Source organism: Mauremys mutica, chromosome 6 (assembly GCF_020497125.1).
Source record: "Mauremys mutica isolate MM-2020 ecotype Southern chromosome 6, ASM2049712v1, whole genome shotgun sequence".
NCBI lineage: Eukaryota > Metazoa > Chordata > Testudines > Geoemydidae > Mauremys > Mauremys mutica.
The window spans coordinates 76,204,196-76,223,158 of NC_059077.1; the positions used below are offsets into that span (position 1 = coordinate 76,204,196).

At 41.6% G+C, this 18,963-nt stretch overlaps 1 protein-coding gene across 3 annotated transcripts in view; it reads right to left on the reverse strand.

Moving 5' to 3' along the window:
- The window catches only part of MARCHF3 (membrane associated ring-CH-type finger 3), a 108,220-nt gene that overhangs the window by 17,999 nt on the left and 71,258 nt on the right, over positions 1–18,963 (reverse strand). For all 3 annotated transcript variants that reach the window (XM_045022205.1, XM_045022206.1, XM_045022204.1), the window contains 2 exons: positions 16,674–16,917; positions 13,529–13,733 (listed from right to left, as the gene is read on the reverse strand). In XM_045022205.1, coding sequence (XP_044878140.1) covers positions 13,529–13,733; positions 16,674–16,861 — 393 coding nt within the window. In that variant the 5' untranslated portion in view covers positions 16,862–16,917. The remainder of the gene's footprint in view (positions 1–13,528; positions 13,734–16,673; positions 16,918–18,963) is intronic.

Sequence of the window (18,963 nt, forward strand, 5' to 3'; positions counted from 1 at the left end):
GTGTGTTTGCTGAAACAATATTTTACCTCTTTGCTGTATTTGTACTGATGCTAGCTCTCTAGTTTCATAAGCTGTACCCTGTAAACTTCCATTTGGATTTTACAGAGCTAAATTTTACCTTTTCTTTTTTTTCTTTAATTAAAAGCTTTTCTTTTTAAGAACCTGTTTGGTTTTTCCCTTGTTTGAGACCCCAAGGGATTAGTCTGACTCACCAGGGATAGGTGGGGGGAAGAGAGGAGAGGGGAAGGTGAATCCCTCTTTGTTTTAGATTCAAGGAGTTTGAATCAAAGACGTTTTCCCTGACGACCAAGGGAGGGAAAGTCTGGGAGGGGGAATGGTTTATTTCCCTTTGTGTTAAGATCCCAGGAGTTTGGATCTGTGTTCCCCAGGGAAAGGTTTGGGGGAACAGAGAGTGTGCCAAAACACTATATTTTTGGCTGGTGGCAGTGTTACCAGATCTAAGTTAGAATTTAAGCTTAGAAGGATCCATGCAGGTCCCCATCTTTTGGACGCTAAAGTTCAAAGTGGGGAACAAACCTATGACAGAGGAGCTTAGGGATAATGGAAGGATGACAAATGGGAATGAGGATATGAAGGTAGATATTACCACATCCGAGGTAGAAGCCAAACTCGAACAGCTTAATGGGACAAAATCAGAGGGCCCAGATAATCTTCATCCAAGAATATTAAAGGAACTGGCACATGAAATTGCAAGCCCATTGGCAAGAATTTTTAATGAATCGGTAAACTCAGGGGTTGTACCGTACGACTGGAGAATTGCTAACATAGTTCCTATTTTTAAGAAAGGGGAAAAAAGTGATCCAAGTAACTATAGGCCTGTTAGTTTGACATCAGTAGTATGTAAGGTCTTGGAAAAAATTTTGAAGGAGAAAGTAGTTAAAGACATTGAGGTCAATGGTAATTGGGACAAAATACAACATGGTTTCACAAAAGGTAGATCATGCCAAACCAACCTGATCTCCTTCTTTGAGAGGGTAACAGATTTTTTAGACAAAGGAAATGCAGTGGATCTAATTTACCTTGATTTCAGTAAGGCATTTGACACGGTTCCACATGGGGAATTATTAGTTAAATTGGAAATGATGGGGATCAATATGAAAATTGAAAGGTGGATAAGGGAGACTACAACGGGTCCTACTGAAAGGTGAACTGTCAGGCTGGAAGGAGGTTACTAGTGGAGTTCCTCAGGGATCAGTTTTGGGACCAATCTTATTTAGCCTTTTTATTACTGACCTTGGCACAAAAAGCGGGAATGTGCTAATAAAGTTTGCAGATGACACAAAGCTGGGAGGTATTGCTAACACAGAGAATGACCAGGATATCATACAGGAAGATCTGGATGACCTTGTAAACTGGAGTAATAGTAATAAGATTAAATTTAATAGTGAACAGTGCAAGGTCATGCATTTAGGGATTAATAACAAGAATTTTAGTTATAAATTGGGGACGCATCAGTTGGAAGTAACGGAGGAGGAGAAGGACCTTGGAGTATTGGTTGATCACAGGATGACTATGAGCCACGAATGTGATATGGCCGTTAAAAAAGCTAATGCGGTTTTAGGATGCATCAGGTGAGGTATTTCCAGCAAAGATAAGGAGGTGTTAGTACCATTATATAAGGCACTGGTGAGACCTCATCTGGAATATTGTGTGCAGTTCTGGTCTCCAGTGTTTAAGAAGGATGAATTCAAACTGGAACAGGTTCAGAGACGGGCTACTAGGATGATCCGAGGAATGGAAAACCTGTCTTATGAAAGGAGACTCAAAGAGCTTGGCTTGTTTAACCTAACCAAAAGAAGGTTGAGGGGGGATATGATTGCTCTCTACAAATATATCAGAGGGATTAATATTAGAGAGGGAGAGGAATTATTTAAGCTTAGTACCAATGTGGACACAAGAACAAATGGATATAAACTGGACACTAGGAAGTTTAGACGAAGGTTTCTAACCATTAGAGGAGTGAAGTTCTGGAACAGCCTTCCAAGGGGAGTAGTGGGGGCAAAAGACATATCTGGCTTCAAGACTAAGCTTGATAAGTTTATGGAGGGGATAGTATGATGGGATAGCCTAACTTTGGCAATTAATTTGGCAATTGATCTTTGATTATCAGCAGGTAAGTATGCCCAGTGGTCTGTGATGGGATGTTAGATGGGTTGGGATCTGAGTTACTACAGAGAATTCTTTCCTGGGTGCTGGCTGGTGAGTCTTGCCCACATGCTCAGGGTTTAACTGATCGCCACATTTGGGGTCGGGAAGGAATTTTCCTCCAGGTCAAATTGGCAGAGGCCCTGGAGGTTTTTCGCCTTCCTCTGCTGCGTGGGGCACGGGTCACTTGCTGGAGGATTCTCTGCAGCTTGAGGTCTTCAAACCACAATTTGAGGACTTCAATAACTCAGACATAGGTTAGGGGATTGTTATATAAGTGGATGGGTGAGATTCTGTGGCCTGCGTTGTGCAGGAGGTCAGACTAGATGATCATAATGGTCCCTTCTGACCTTAAAGTCTATGAGTCTAAGTAAAAAGTGATTTTACTAAATACAGAAAGTAGGATTTAATGGTTCCAAGTAGTAACAGACAAAACAAAGTAAGTTACCAAGCAAAACAAAACAAAACGTGCAAATCTATGTCTAATCAAACTGAAGACAGATAATCTCACCCTCAGAGATGCTTCAGTAAGTTTTTTCCTCAGACTGGACACCTTCCAGGCCTAGGCACAGTTCTTTCCCCTGGTACAGCTCTTGTTCCAGCTCAGGTGGTAGCTAGGGGATTCTTCATGATGGCTCCTCTCTCCGCTTTGTTCTCTTCCACTCCTTTATATATCTTTTGCATAAGGCAGGAATCCTTTGTCCCTCTCTGGGTTCCCACCCCCTCCTTCTCAATGGAAAGACACTAGGTTGAAGATGGATTCCAGTTCAGGTGACATGATCATGTCACTGCAAGACTTCATTGCCCACTTGCCAGCATACACACATACAGGAAGACTTACAGGTAAAACACACCCATCTGCAGACAATTGTCCTGGTTAATGGGGGTCATCAAGATTCCAAACCACCATTAATGGCCCACACTATGCATAATTACAATAGGCCCTCAGAGTTATATTTCATATTTCTAGTTTCAGATACAAGAGTGGTACATTTATACAAATAGGATGATCACATTCAGTAGATTTGTAAGGTATCATTACAAAGCTTATAGAGACCTTTTGCATTAAACATATTCCAGTTACATTATATTCACTCATTAACATATTTTTATAAAACCATATAGACTGCAACGTCACAATCATGTCTGAGCAAACATCACAAAACACAGAACTGTGTTCCTGAAATGTCAGATTGGACTTGAGGCATTTTGTGGTATGTGTCATGATCTTGAAGTCCTATACTTAGGAAAAGGAAATCAGCAGAAACTGGAGACATATCTGGAAGCAGCATTTTAGGCATACTTTGGTGAGGGGGCGGGCAATAGCAAACTAAATAAATACCAGCTGCCAGTAGAAAGAGCATTGATAGTAGCCTCTCCAGAGTTAAGGCCCCCAATGGGCAAACATTTACTCACATGCTTAACTTCAATTAGATGACTCACTTGCTCAAGTTAATTACATGCCTAAGTGTTTTCAGGATCAGGGCCTAAGGGTGCAGTCAGCTTCCATTATAAAGCTCTATTTTGGTTCCCCTATAACTTTGGCTTGGAATATTGCCAGACATACTCTGGAGGCAAAGAAGATCCTACAATCTTTGAGGAAAATCCACCAAGCTGAGTTACAGGTACTTAAATATCTACCCTGAATCTTTGCCTTTTTTTCCTGAAACTTGTTTCCCTTCAGCTAAAAAGTAGCTCATGCTCCTTGAAAGCTGAGACACTAGCTATACTTTTAGAAAGCAGATTGCAATCAGGCAAAGTTAACAATTTTTTGTTGTAGTTAGTCCCTCCTTTTGTCAAGGTAAATGGGAAGGGTTTTGCCTTTAATGTAAAGATTGACACTAGGTAGATCTGTGAACATGTTAATCTCAATGGGATTGTTTCGCTTTAGGAAGTGTGTTGGTGACAACTAACAAACAGGTTCCTTTAGTGCAGTTAATAGAGGGCCTGTGCTTCTGGAGGTGGAGGGTAAGGGTTTAAGGCTTTGCAGCTGTATGTAGTTTTATTATGGCAAAGCAATAGTCACTTCAAATATAAGTCTGCAACTATACTTCTGTTCTAAGGCTGTGCTTCAGTCTAAATCCAACCCACCCCCCAATTTAAAAAACCTCATGTTTTCATATTTTTAGGTTTGTCTTATTCCCAGTGAGAACGTTTTCTGTGTATTTGGAGGGAGCTGAGTAAGAACACTGTGGAGTTGCAAGACAACGTGATCACTAAAAATGTTTTCTTTTGGAAATATTTGCAAAGTGTCAGTTTATTTGTGCCTATCTGCCCAGTTAATTACAGCACAAAAACTGACACATTGGTAAATTCTGACATTGGCTCAAGCAGGAGGCAGTTTTAAGAGAAGGAAGAATAATATATTTATGAAACTGCTTTTTATCTGAAAACTGGACTGGATTATGTGTAGATGAAGTTGATGGAGACTAACCAAGGCAATAGAGCATATTTTCGTTGCTGAACTGTGAACAAACCACGGCTACTTCTCTAAAGGGGAAACAAACGCCATTTGCATTTTTTCTCAATTGTTGAGAATTTTTTTTATTACATGGGTAGTGAAATAGCTGTTGTCCTTTACTGTGTTTCATTTCTTTAAATGCCTGAGCCTTGTAAATGACAAATAGTTAACTACACTGCCGAGCTCCAGTTCTGCTATGAGCTTCACATGGGCAGCCCATTGTGCCTGTGTTGAGCTCATTGCAAGCTCTGGACCTTAATGACCTTGTTTTTTTAAAAATAAAGTCACTGTCCTTTTGGAGTATATAAAGGGATAACATGCAGAGCTAGTAGTATCACTCTACATAGCCCTAGTGTGTATACACTTGGAATGATATGCCTGTTCAGGAAGCACATGAGAGAGGAAAAACACAAAGAATGGGAACAAATTTGATACAAGGATCAGTTCACAGGAATCCTGCATGAAGAGAGATTGAGGGAGCTAAATGTATAGAATTTAGAAACTACTTAGACGGAACGTGATCATAGTCTATCAAATACCATCAAAGTAACTATTGATGAAGGAAGGGAATTATTTATGGCCTCTGTAGACAGATGGAGCAATGGCTTGAAGTGAAAGGTTTGTGCTAGAAAAAATACTCTTTATAGTAAGAGCAACTGAGAAGTGCTCTAGCCTACCAAGGGAGCAGGCTGAAGCATCTCGGTCGGCTGCAGAGCCTGACATTTTGAAATGGAAGTTTTATCAGGGACTTCAATGGCAGCCGACCCTATGATTGTATGTAAGTAACTAGCTCTGCAGCTGCAATGCCGCAAGGTATTAGTGTTGTGGCACAACTTAAAAGCTGACATGCAACTCACTCTGCCAACATACAGCACTATACAATCTCAGGTGTGTTCTATATCCTAGTCCTAGGTTACAAAATTTGTGTTTAGAAGCACTGTAATGATAGAATAGGGAAACCAACAGTGGGTTACTCAACAGCTGCATAAAATCTATGCAGCTTCTTCCAGCCCTAAGAAAACAATATTGTCTTCCCTAATTTGCTGCTATAAGCAGCCTTCTTATTCTCCACTCTTGGCTCATATTTGAGGTGACAATTGTAGTAAATAAAACATTTCAAACTATATCTGGGGGAAAACCCCTTTGATTACTTTGTTGGAACCACTGTCTTTTGGCATAAGCAAAAATACAGTTTGGATACTGCTATTCCCAGCTAGGAAAACAAAAGTAAGCACGTGGGCTAGAATTGCCAAGAATCATGTTTTGTGTTTCAAACTCAGAGCGTGACAGACTAAATGGGATGCATCTAGCTCCACATCTGTGTATGGAGCCAGCTAACAGATGAACTCTCTGTGTTATGCAAGTGTGATCTGTAAACTCAGATCTATAGAAACTAGTAGGGATAGTTGGATAGAAGTTGGGCAACCATCAGAGCCAGCAGAGACAATACAACTGTCACCTTCAGCACTTTTTTTTTTCCTAGCAAAAGGAAACATCTAGCCCCATGTGATAGGGCAGTAGCAAACATTGTTTTGGACACTTGCAGTGTCCCATTTGCAACCTAGGTTTTTATTGGAGAATCATAACATCTGGAGAAAACATATTAACATAATAATTTCAAACACAAGGAGTTGTGCCTTTGAAAGCCCACTATCTTCCAGCTCAATCCCTAACACTTAAAGAAAGGCTGCAATCCCTTCTATAGGAGTTGCTTTCTCTGCGATTGCCTGGTTGGGACTAAATGCTTCTTACAGGAGTTGCTTCTTACAGAAACATTTCCCAGCATTCATTTCTAGTAGTTGTCTCTCCCAAATTTAAAAGGCAAGCAACTGTAGCCTTAAGGGTCGCATTTTGCCTCTCCCTCTCTGGTAAGTATTCTGAGCCGTCCCCCCACCCTGGCTTTTCCTGTCCCTCATTCATATCCTACACCCAAGTACTACAAGAGGGCCAAAAAGGGGTTGAGGAAAGTCAGAAGAGAAAAATTCTGTAACAACAGACTTCTGTAACTAATACGAGAGTTACTTTTTCTGTTGTTCCAAGTTGCCTGAGCCTCTGACTTGTTTAAGATTTATCTAGATTACTCCCCATTGAGAGTGACTAGTAAATGGTATACACACAACTTAAAGAGATGGGGGGGGGGGGGAAGTTAGGATGCTGAAGCGTTTATTACCTTAGCAGTAAATGAAAGGGGTATGTTGAGCTAGATTTCTCTTAATACTACTAATAAATTAAACATGCACCTTAAATTAAGACCACTGAAACTGCAATGCTGCTTGAAAATATGCCTAAGGGGCCATCCCCGTAGGTGGGGATGACTGGGACATAAATCACCCCTACCGCACCTTTTCCCTCTGTCATCTCTTTGTGGCAGAGGAGTCTGGCGGGAGGGAAGGTGACAAAGCTGTTACAATGGTACTGTACCTCTCCTCCTTCTCTTTATTTCAAGGGGAATTCTGAAGTGTCCAAAGCACCAGGTTTACAGCTGCTTTACACTGCCTGTGTGGAGTCAAGAATCAGGCCCCTGGGGTGGAATCCTGGTCCCACTGAAATCAAACGCAAAATTTCAATTGAGTTCACTGAGCCAGGATTTCAACCCAAGTGTCTTATTACTGCATAGTTATTTAGCGCAGGTTAATCAGGGTTAGCTGTTATACCCCTCTTTGCTTCTTAGCACACTGAGTCAATCTCTGTTTCAAGCAAATACATTAGTTGTCCATGATCATTTTTTCTCTTGCCAGTTCTTTCTGTGGTCCCTTTCCTTCTCTTTGAAAGGAGTTCAAATAATCTTGCAGCACATCCTTTATTCCCTTTAGAACTATGTAATGAAGTTATCTGCTCTCTTGCCCTAATGCTGTGTTGCCAGATACAGGTTCTTCGACTTTTCAGACTGAATTGAATGCTGCTTGTTGTAGACCATGCATCTGAAACATTTTCCTTCTGGTCTTGAGAGTTATCCTTTTGCTAACTTTGTTAAACAACTCCTGGTGTTCCTCTGTTCCAAAAACTGAATACTAACCACCTGCTTCATTGAGCAGCAGAGAGATAAAATGCATAGAAAGAACCCCAAAGGATAAAAAGAGAGCAAGGCTCAAAGCCCTGCACAGAAAGTCAATTCACATTTCAGAGCAAAGCTTCTAAAAGTTTTTAATTATTATGCAAACTCATCTTAATCCTTTCATGCCCAGAGCTAGTTTTTTCCTATCACAAGCTCCATTGCTAACGATGGGCTGGCAGAGAATAAGAAGTTCACATCCATCTAATATTACTATGTTAATGTTATCTTTACTTGATTCTTCACTAGCCCACACTGTGTACTTATGTTTCATTTTTTTTTTAAATTAACCAATTAATACCAATATCTAAAGTGCTATTTCAATTGGGCTGATTTAAAATATGGCAATAGTTTCTAAGTCCACAGTCAAAGTGTAGTGTAAATTTAAATTCAAGAGGGAATGTAGCAAATAAAACTGTAAATCAGAATACATCATTATCCGAATTTCTGTTGTTAAGATGAGACATACTTTCCAGGGCTTTAAAGGCAATGCTACTCAGATCCATATGGTGCACACAAAATGCTTTTAAATTTCCAGTCTCCCCATGTTTATGCACTAATGTGTCTGCTTTCCTTGCACCCTCCTACTGTATTTGGATGCATTTTCAGTATTTTATCTATTGCTGTTGCCATGGTGGGCATTAAACTGGCACAAGAGGAAAAAGATGACATTACATATCCTCAGCGGAACATAGCTGGAGCTTGACTGAGCAGAATCTCGATGCATTATACTTTTTGTTTAAATACAGGTAACAATCTGTTTGAGGTGGCTCCCTGTATTATCTTCTAAACTCAGTCTTTCTTCTGACTAAGGCTTCACTATCATAACATTGTAATAGTTGGGTGTAAAGAATGCTAGTTCTTTGAACAGATGCCTGTGCCCAGGGTGCTCCCTTGAATTATTAGCTGTCTCTGTGCTGATGGAAATACAGCATTGACTATTATGTAGGCAGGAAAATACTACATGGGTCTGATTTAAGTATCAGAAGGTGTTAAGCTAAGTCCTGGATGTTCTACAGAGCAACAGATAAAAGGGCACAGTCATAGTGTGCTTGTCCAGTGAGCTGTAATTTAAAAAAAGGTACAAAGCGGTTTCAGTGTAGCAAGATGAACTCTGCAGTGCTGCTGTATAGCGCTACATAAAACATGCTGGGTCTTTGGCACTCTTTAAAAAGTTTTCTATATGATGAAACAAAAGCACCTTAAAAATACTTGTGCATCAGGTAACTTACTGTTTATCTCACTCATTTTTATAACTGAAATATGTGAAAACAGGTCCCAGTTTCAATTTGGCTAAAACCTTCACAGCCTGTAGAGAACAAATTCCTTTTAAATTGTTCATACAATTCTTATCAAGCAGCTGGGTCTGTTAAAGGAAAAAGAAATGAGGAAATCTACTCTCTCTCACCATGAAAAATACTCCCGTGCCTTTTTGATCCAAAGGAAGATCAAAACATCATGTGAAGCTTTTCTTCTGAATTTGTTTTCCAAATCTTATTTCTTAATAACTTATTGCACATTTCAGCTGACCCTATGGCTCTCTTCTAAATCTACTGTTCAACAAGCTAAGAGAGTCAAGCATAGAGCAGGAAATGGGGAGGCAGCACATATGTTAAAATCCCTACTGGGTAGGAAGCCATGTGGCTAGAGCATTCACTTGAGAGGTGGCCAATCCCTGTTCAAATCCCTTTTCTTCCTTAGGAGTAATGGGGACTTGAACCAGAGATCTCCCATATTCTGAGTGAGTACCCTAATTCACTAGGCTAAAGGTTATAAGGGGGGGGTCTTTTGCCCTGGCTGCTTTGTGTGAACTCTCCTGAGGGGCCTGATCCAATAGGTGTGCTTAGAGGCGGCCAACCAGATTAGGCTCCCACACATGATTTAGGTGGCCAAACACCTACCTTCCCTAGTTTGTGAATCGCTCTGGGGCTTACGCTGTAGATAAGCACCCGTGCGTTTAGAGTAAGGCAACAGTGAGCCCAGTGGCAGGGGTGGATTGGGGGGGGGCCTGGGGTAGAGCCGGGGGTCTAGTACCCCCTGGCACATAGGAAAGTCAGGGCCTGTGGCACCAAGTGAATTTAGGGACCTATGTGGGTAGGTGGCTGCCAAGCGGGAGTTCTGCAGATCACAGTGATACCTACAAGCAGGACTCAGGCACCTAAGGATCTTTGAGGATCGTACCCTAAGTAAATTTACTTTTGCTTTTGTTCTATTAGATCAAGGGTGGGCAAACTTTTTGGGCTGAGGGCCACATCTGGGTGGGGAAATTGTATGCAGGGCTCGGGCAGGGGGTTGGGGTGCAGGAGGGAGTGTGGGGTGTGGGAGGGGGTACGGTGTGCAGAAAGGGGCTCAGGACAAGGGATTGGGGCAGAGGAGAGGTGCAGGGTGCATGGGGGGCTGAGGGCAGGGATTTGGGGTGCAGAGTGGAGGAAGGGGCTCAGAGCAGGGGTGCAGGAGGGGTGAGGACTGTGGGAGGGGGCTCAGGGCAGGGGGTTGGGGTGCTGGAGGTGTGCACAGTGCAGGCAGGGGGCTTAGTGCAGGTAGTTGGGGAGTGGGGTGCAGGAGGGGTTTGGGCTCTGGGGTGGCAGCGGCACGCACCGGAGCCAGGGCAGGCTCCCTGCATGCCTGCCATGTCCCCTGCCCCATGCTGCTCCAGGAAGTGCTGCAGCCCCTGGAGGAGTGGGGACGGAGGGCTCCGCATGCGCTGTCCTTGCCTCCAGGTACCTCCCCTGAAGCTCCCATTGGCCGTGGTTCCTCATTCCCGACCAGTGAGAGCTGCTGGGGGTGGTGCCTGGAGGCAAGAGCCCGGAGGCTGCGGGGATGTTGGGCCGGCCGCTGCTGAGAATGGCGTGGGGCCTGTGGCACCATGGGGGGCAATCCCGTAGTTTGCCCACCCCCTCATTTGTTTGAGATCCCTCCAGTTGGTCACAAAGTACATCAGATCCACACACATCAACTATCACATAATGGATTTCTTCTATGTCCAGAGTAATACTAGAGTTTCAGCATCTTAAATCTGACAGTGTCTGGTATCAGGTGTAGCATGGCTCTTACTTTTCACTGTGAGAAGAAATGTTTTTCAAGGCGAAGCCAATCCATCTTCTGACAAATGAGGGAATATTTGTTTTTTGGGTTTTGTTTTTGTTTTTTTTAAAGAAAGAAATTACTAACAATACTGAAAAATATAGTGAATCCTGTTCTGATCACATCATTAAAATGCAGAGGAATCTTCTGGTGCTAGAATAATAAAGTGCACAGGGGAGCAATCTGGTGGAATGAGCAGCCAAACCGCTTGTTGCTCAGTTCTTCTCTAGGGTGTTGAGAGCTTGAGTGGTCTTCATGTGTGTGAAACTTTCAGCTCAGGCAAGCTAAATATCTGTTTGTTTTTGTTAAACCATTTTCCTTCCATGGTTAAGCAGTATAACAGGCAGTGCTCAAATTGGGAGTGGGATGAATAAAGAGGATATAATCCACGCCCTTTTCTTAGCTTCTTTCTAAGAAAATGATTTAACATTTCTTCTAGTAGGAAGAAGATTCAGTTTTTCTTTATGGAAAAATCGTTAGGTTAGACTAGGTATGTGCACTGTTTTCATGAAGCAATATATTAAACTTTTAAGTTTAGATTATACTCATGATAATGATATTAATAGAAATAAAGGTAACTTGTGATATTTTCTATTTGGATTTGTCCTTTTGCTCAAAATCCACTTATATTTTCCCTTTTTATTACTTTGTTCCTTCCAATTTTAATTCATAGGATCTTACATCAAAAAAGTGGTTTGAGCTTAAGAGAGGATTTAAACTATGGTGCATTCATTATGCTCTTTCCTTCACGTCACTGTTGATCACCCTATAAAAACTTTGGGAGGTGGTTGTTAAGGATCAAGTAAACATTGCATAGTAAAAAGTAAAATGGTAACTAGCAACATGTACTGTTTTGAAATGTGCTTGGACCTGATTCTTAGTTCTCCTTTAACTGAGAAGCCAAAGACTTTTTTTTTTCCTCTCACTTTTTGTTAAAAAGAAACAATTTGAGAGAGAGAGGGAGAGAGAGAGAGAGAGGGGTCACTTCAGCATGGAAGATTGAACAGCTAGCCTCCTCCAGCTCTGAAAGAATTAGATTTCACTCTCAAGTTGTGCCATCATCATTAACTCTGAAAAATGTCACGCTCCATTTGTACAAAGAAAATTTCATGAGCAGTCATTGTGAGGACAAAGTTGAAACAGGCTGGACCCTAAAATCTAGCTGTTTATTTCACACAGTCTCAAGGTCACTCATCTTGTTCCTTAGAAGGCAAATTCACAATGGTAGGGACCTCAAACCACAAACAGATCTATTTTGCTGCACCTTGCTTGATTCAGGATCAGAGTGGGTTGATAAGAAAATGTCACCTTTATTGAGTATAGCCCAATTATGATGATTTTGCTAATAGTCATTGTTAGTCTGGGAACATCCAAAATCAGCATTTCTCAAACTGTGAGGCTTGAGTCTCGTTCAGTTGCTCAGACAAGCCACTGGAAAACAGGGGATAGGATTGGGCCAGAGAAAAGGATTTCCTCCCCCTCCCATTATAACTTGACAAAACCATAGCTCCTAGTATTCAGTACTGAACATGTACAACCTAGCAGAAGATCTTTGCTTTGCTGAACCCAAGAAAGACTAAAGAAGCTGCTGTGTCCTCATGTTTAAAACTGGTCCAACACAAAGCATCACTGGTAGTCCCTGGAAAAGATCTCCCACTCCCACCCAATTGGCCCGATGTAGTTTTTTTCCAACAGATAAATGATGGGATTGGTGGATGCAGAAATCCACCTCCTGCTGCTTATGAATTAGATGAAAATAAGAATTTGTTTCCATTTATATTGTCAGTTTTTTCCATGTAAACATACAGTACCAATCCAAAAATCAGCCCCCACGAAGCACGTACAGCACTTGATCGAATCTCTGTGTCCCCAACCAACATGAAATAAGATGTTTCTAACTATTCTCATAAAGAACTCAAAGACTTTGCAGCTTCACTCAAGCAAAAGAGAGGCTGTGAATTTTGGGAGGTAGGGGCAGAAGTGCAAGAATAACAAAACCTTCGTTTTGAAGCAATTCAGTTTAAATTACAAAAGGGATTCAAATTTCACAATATTTTAGAAGTCAAAATAAGGGAGAAGCAAGCTTATCAGCCACGTCAAACCCATATCTTGACTGCTTTTTAGCACAAGAAGACCAGGCAATTTTGTATGTTAATTAAAGCAACTGCAGTAGGCAATAGCCACATTTTAACTGACATAAGGGGGAAACGATTGCCCAATATTACTCTGTAGTCTGGTGCACAGGCAAGGAGAGGCAAAGGGGTCATCTGAGAAGTGCTAAAATGTAAAACCTCCAACAAGAACAATTCCTTTCTAGGTGCTAAAAACAGAAGCCAGATTTTGGGGGGCGGGAAGTGCGTTAACTAATTCCTGACCTATATTCATTATCCTAAGTAACGTTTGTCTAGTATTCCATAGATTTTTTTTTTTGGTCAGTTGTTTTCTAGATGGCTCTCTCCCAGCCTAGCCAAAATGATATACTCTGCATTTTCTACTTGAGGCAAACTGTTCACAAAATGATGTTCCTTTAGATGTTTACAGTGAAGCAAAACCATCCATTTCATTCTTCTCACTCAAGCTGATTGCTTCAAAATGAAGGTTTTGTTATTCCTGCGCTGCTGCTGCTGCCCTCACCTCCCAGTGTCCAAAATTCACAGCCTCTCTTTTGCTTCAGTGAAGCTGCAAAGGCTTTGTGGCCCTAGTGTAAAACACACATCGCTTGCTCATTAAAACTAAGCTTTTGAGGACATGGCTCATTTACTGACCTCTACTAATGGCCTGGGTTTGCGCTCTACTGCAAATCTGAAGTGGCAGAGTTCACAGTAACTGGTATTCGAAGAGGACAGCCAATGCTCCAGGCAGCTGCGATGAATAGTCCCCAGGGTTCCTGTACATTCACATGGAGAGAGCAGGTCTTCCTGACTGCTGCCTTCGTGGCAGATCCTGCACATTGGCCTGTCATTGAAAGGGCTGCCAAACAAGAAAGGGAAGTTGCTGGTCAGTATATTAGGTTGTAAAGCACCTAATTTCTCTCTCTCAGCCCATGTTCCAATATAACAAGATGGGATGTTCACAGCGTGTATATAGTTCATCCTTATTTATATATTAGCATGATCCCCAGGCTAAAGATTGAAGGCACTTTGATTTTCTTGTTCAAAAGTGCTGCTACTTCTGGTCTATACAGTGACAAGCTGGAAGGAAGTCCTTAATAATTGGAGAAGGGAATATACATACAATTTACTTATACTGACAAATGTATCATTTCCCACAATGTAGAAAAAGACATACACCAGGAAAAACTTGGTGAGGAGGGGGAGTGAAGTCCACTACAGGAGAAATCTCTAAGTGGAGCAGCGTATCCCAAAGTGGATGCCTGTTACAGGGACACTAGTCATGATTTAGAATTTTATCATGGATATTTTTAGTAAAAGTCAAGGACAGGTCATGGGCAATACAGAAAAATTCACAGAAGCCCCTGACTTTTACTAAAAATATCCATGATACTATAGGAAGAGACTGGACAGCTGCAGGGTGGCTGGGTGTTCTGGGGCCCCCACCACCCACGGGGGCTCAGAGCTCGAAGGTGTCCCTGCCACCAGTGGCAGAGAGGATCTGCAGGGTCCCCTTCCCCCCCTGCCCTCCAGCAGCAGGGAGCACTGTGGGAATCCCCCAGCTCTCCCATGGCAGCTGGGAGCTTCCGGGTATCCCCGCTGCCCATGGCAGCTGAGAGCTTGGGGGCCCTCTGCCTCAGGCAGCGAGGGTATCTTACAGATCTCTGCTGCTGCGGGAGGCGGCAGGACCCTGCAGCTCCCAGCTGCCAGGGATGAAGTCACTGAGGTCTTTGGATGTTACGGAAGTCCGTGACCTCCATGACAAAATCATAGCCTTAGTCATGATCTGTGCCAATGAACTACAGGATAAGATGCGCGTGCGCACACACACACACACACACTCTAATTTAGCCTGAAACAATAACCCTGTGACACAAACTGACCTCCAGGCAGCACCAGGCACTGCCAAGTATATGAGCAGAGTCTCTAAGCCAAGTGTGATGGCACTAAAGAGATCCAGGATGCTCTGGTCTGGTGAAGGCAGCACCACACATGTGGAGCAATTCCTTATGGCCAGCTAAGGAGCACCAGTATTGGGTTCTGAAAGGAACAGTGTGATTCTTCTCAGCCAAAAGAAGGATCGCTTTTGATGGGGCACAGATGGGGGAGAGGAAGAGGACCTCTTCTTTACAAAAGGCTTAAGGACTCAGTTCTCCCTTCTACAGACATGTGTAACTAAGAGCAGAATAAATCCCTGAAATGCTAGAACTGCAACATGCTAGAGGGGCAGATTAAGTATCAGCCTTGAAATGCTTGGACTCCCTGGACCCACAATTTAAAATCCCAGCAGGATTAACATAGCCGTTCATCCGGCCAAGGCAGATAAATTGAATAAGTTGCATTTTCATGTGTGTGGATCTTTTGGCTGAGACCTTGAAAACGCCAACTCTGTATGGATGCTTTGGGTTCACAGGGCTTTCTTATAAGAATAGTGCCTTTGTCTCTTTGTCACTGACCCAAATTTCCCCTCCTCATTATTGTGCAATGTGTTGCTGCTGCTGCCCACTACCCCTGCTCTGGCTGCTTTTCAATGGTGCCCTGTGTATATGGAGCCAGGTTCTTTCACTACACGAGTGTAAAATCCAGTGAAGTGTAAAGGTGGCTTAGGCAAAGGGACAATCTGGCCCACTGTTTATTAAAAAAACAAAACCCAGTGGTGTTTGTGATGACTTTATGTGCAGATCTGAGCTAGTAAGTTCAGTTTGATAAAAAACTGAAAGGAATAATTGTTTCACTCCAAAAAAATCACACACACACTTTTACATGACACCCCAGCAAGTTAACATCCCCCTTTAAACAATGCAGGGGGCTTGATTCTGTGCTCTGTTACACTGATGTAAATCCAGAACTACTCTTAAGTCACCAAGGAAATGGAGTAGAATTTTTCCCAAAATCTCCTGTGTGAATACTGTCAAACCCTTATGGATTCTCTTACTAAAGTGTTAAGAGAACAAAAAAAACCCACCCAGCTTGTGGTGTCAAAGTATATGACAAATATATATTTTGCCACATAATCTCTCAGTGTGCATCAACAGCATGAAAAACTGCTATCAATCACATGAGAAATGGCTCCGGCAACAAAGCCTGCATGTGAATCTTCATGAGAGACAGATTCTTTGCCGGCTCAGTGAGTTAGAGCGTGTGGCATGGTTTAGGAATGGCAGTCTGAACAAAATGTGTTACGGCAGTATTAGCAACAGCTCACAAAGAGGGAGGGAGAAGAATGCTGTATGCAATATTCTGTACCCTGACAGTGCATGTTTGAGATGAAACCCATGTATGAAGCATCACTGGAATGAGTGTTCTCATTAGTAAGTAATGAGTAGCATTCACAAGTCGTCAGGTGTAACATTCTGAAGTTTCCTTTTACAAATTGGGAGAAATTATTGAAACTTATTCACTTGACCATCTGCATCTTCAGACAGCACTGCCACATTTTTTTTGCATCAAGATATAATGAGAGTTTAATTATAAAAGGTGAGATGGTGATGATAATAAAATTAGAGTGATGAGTTTAATTATCACAGTAGTAAATCTTACACGAGCAGCAACACAACTATCATCTTCTTCTTCTTCTGTATGTGACTTAAAATAGAAAACTAAACATGATGAATTTTAGCTTTACTTAATTGTCATAGAAACAGGTATGACTGAGTCTTTACGTGTGTTTCGCTTTTTTTATATAGGTCTCATCTGACACAGACTTGAATACTGTAATTCTAGCCCCTTTCTGCACTTCCAAGCTAAAAACAGTTTAATGATCAATTATATGTTTGTTTTTTATTTGGTACTACTGTACCTCTGTGTGGCAAGAGTCCTTACTACTGTTGACAGAAGCTGCCCGTCCTTGGCTGAAACTTGCATGACATACTGCGGCTGTCCATTCACAAGACTGCTACACTCCTCCACCGTCTTTACTAGGGGAGCAGCTGAGCTGGTGCAGTCTGGTAAGACTTCAGGCAGGTGACTGCAGCGGCTGGTTGTCATGGTAATAGACAGCAATTACTTTGCTAATGGTTTTCACATTCATACAGGATTTCCATCTAGGAACAGATCAGAAAACAATTTATTAAAGCAGGGCTGTTAACAGTGAATGCAAAATTACAGGCAACCAACATCCCATTAGTTAAAATGAAATAGGGTTGGAGTAGCACCTTATCATCTTACAAATTTTACACACAAACACACACAAAAGAACCCGTGGCATTTAATAACAATGCAGCAGGCACATCTGTGTGTGTAACTGTCCTATTGATCTCTATGAAATGAGAGAGATTTTTTTTAAAAGAAAAAAATAACCCCAACCTATCTACCTCTTGGTATTGAAAGAAAGCTTAAAATACTACTTATAGTTGAAAAATAACTTGCGAAATGTGCATATCTAGGAATCAGCTGCACGTACTGGGTTTCCTTTGTTTTTCTCTGTTGATTTTTAAAGTCATGGTGGTGAGAAATGAAAAGATTGGAACCTTTTGTCTGTCTGTCTCTTTTGCCTGTATTGTAAATGAATGTATTAGGTTCATTTTAACTTGACACTTGCCTCTGACCACAAACTGACAAGATTATGTCTTGAAAGAGAAAGCATATGATAATCTACTCTGTGAAATCCCTCTGTGAAAATAATCCATTATTGCTAAGCGCATTACTTCACCAACACAGCAGAATAGAGAAACAACAAATACCAAGCATTCGTAACACACACACACACACCTAATGATAGCTTGCATGCAGTAATAATTCATGCCACAAGGAGAGGTAAAAATCATAGCATGCACATGGCTCTCTCATTTGTTTGACTCATTTTCCCAACACTTAGAATATATTTTATATGCTGTCCTGGATAGTGGTAATTGCAAACCAAAGGTTACACTAGCAATAAGGGAAGAAGACAGAGCCTTTGGACACACATTCTTTGCAGCTTCACATAATGATGGTCATTATGTCCAGGTGTGATTTTTTTTTTTTTTTTTTTTTTTAAGGCAAGGCGGTGTGAGTCAATGTATAGCACATGGGCACTGTGCCTGGAAACTTGGTTTCCAGTTCTGTCACTGAATCAACATAGCACTGGGCAGATCACTTGGGCCCTGATCCTTTTGGGGAGTTAGGTGCCTAAATACCTCTTGAGGCTCTGGGCTTAACTTTTCTAGACCTTCGTTTCTCCATCTATAAAATGTGAATGGTCCCCATCTTCCTTTGTAATATGCCTTGAGATCCATGGATGTAAAATACCACTTTAAGTGCTATGAATGATTATTATTCTTTGTGCAAATTGGAGCCAGACCTATATTGTGCCAAAGTGTTTCTGTCTGTGCACAACATTTAGTCTATTTAAAAACCCAAAACTTAATTCACGTTTCAGCCATTATTATTTGTATAGTACTGCATGCTAGGAATCAAACCGTGCATTTAAATATTAATCATTACTTCTTTTAAGAGCCCTTTAGAAAGGTGTGTTTAAAGAATGAATTAATGCAACTGGATCTCGTTGGATTTGAATAGACACTGGAATATCACTTTTTTTTTTTTTAAAGTTTCCTGACTGGATCTCTTTGGGAGATGCAAGGATGTGATGGTGATGCCATGTCATTTGTACACTGCAAGCTTCAGAATGGATGCAGGCCTTCTTAGACAGGTTTCTAAGAATAGGAAAGAATGCCTGGGAACGTGTGTGTTTTAATGGGATCGTTTTCAGCTACTTTTCAAACTCTGTACCCCAGAGAGAAGTGGATGCTGATGAGCCAGCTTACAGTAGTTTCAATGTTCAGAGAACAGGGAAAAGAAAGAAATCACATTCTGACCCTCATTTACAATGAAAATGAAGCAAATGACTAATTTCAAAACCATTAGCACATAAAAGATGAAGACTTCTTATGAGAATAGGACCCACAGGATTTCCAAGGAGAGTGTGCAGGGACATGATTACCAGTAACACTTCTGTTTTAAAATACATGCTGAGACTGTTCAACAAGAATATGCAGCAGCAGAGTAGCTGCTTCATTAAACTTAAATAGCCTACACAGTACTGTGCTTACAGACCCATGCTACAGAATTATATATTTCCTTTCTGGTTGCTTCACTGACCTCATTAT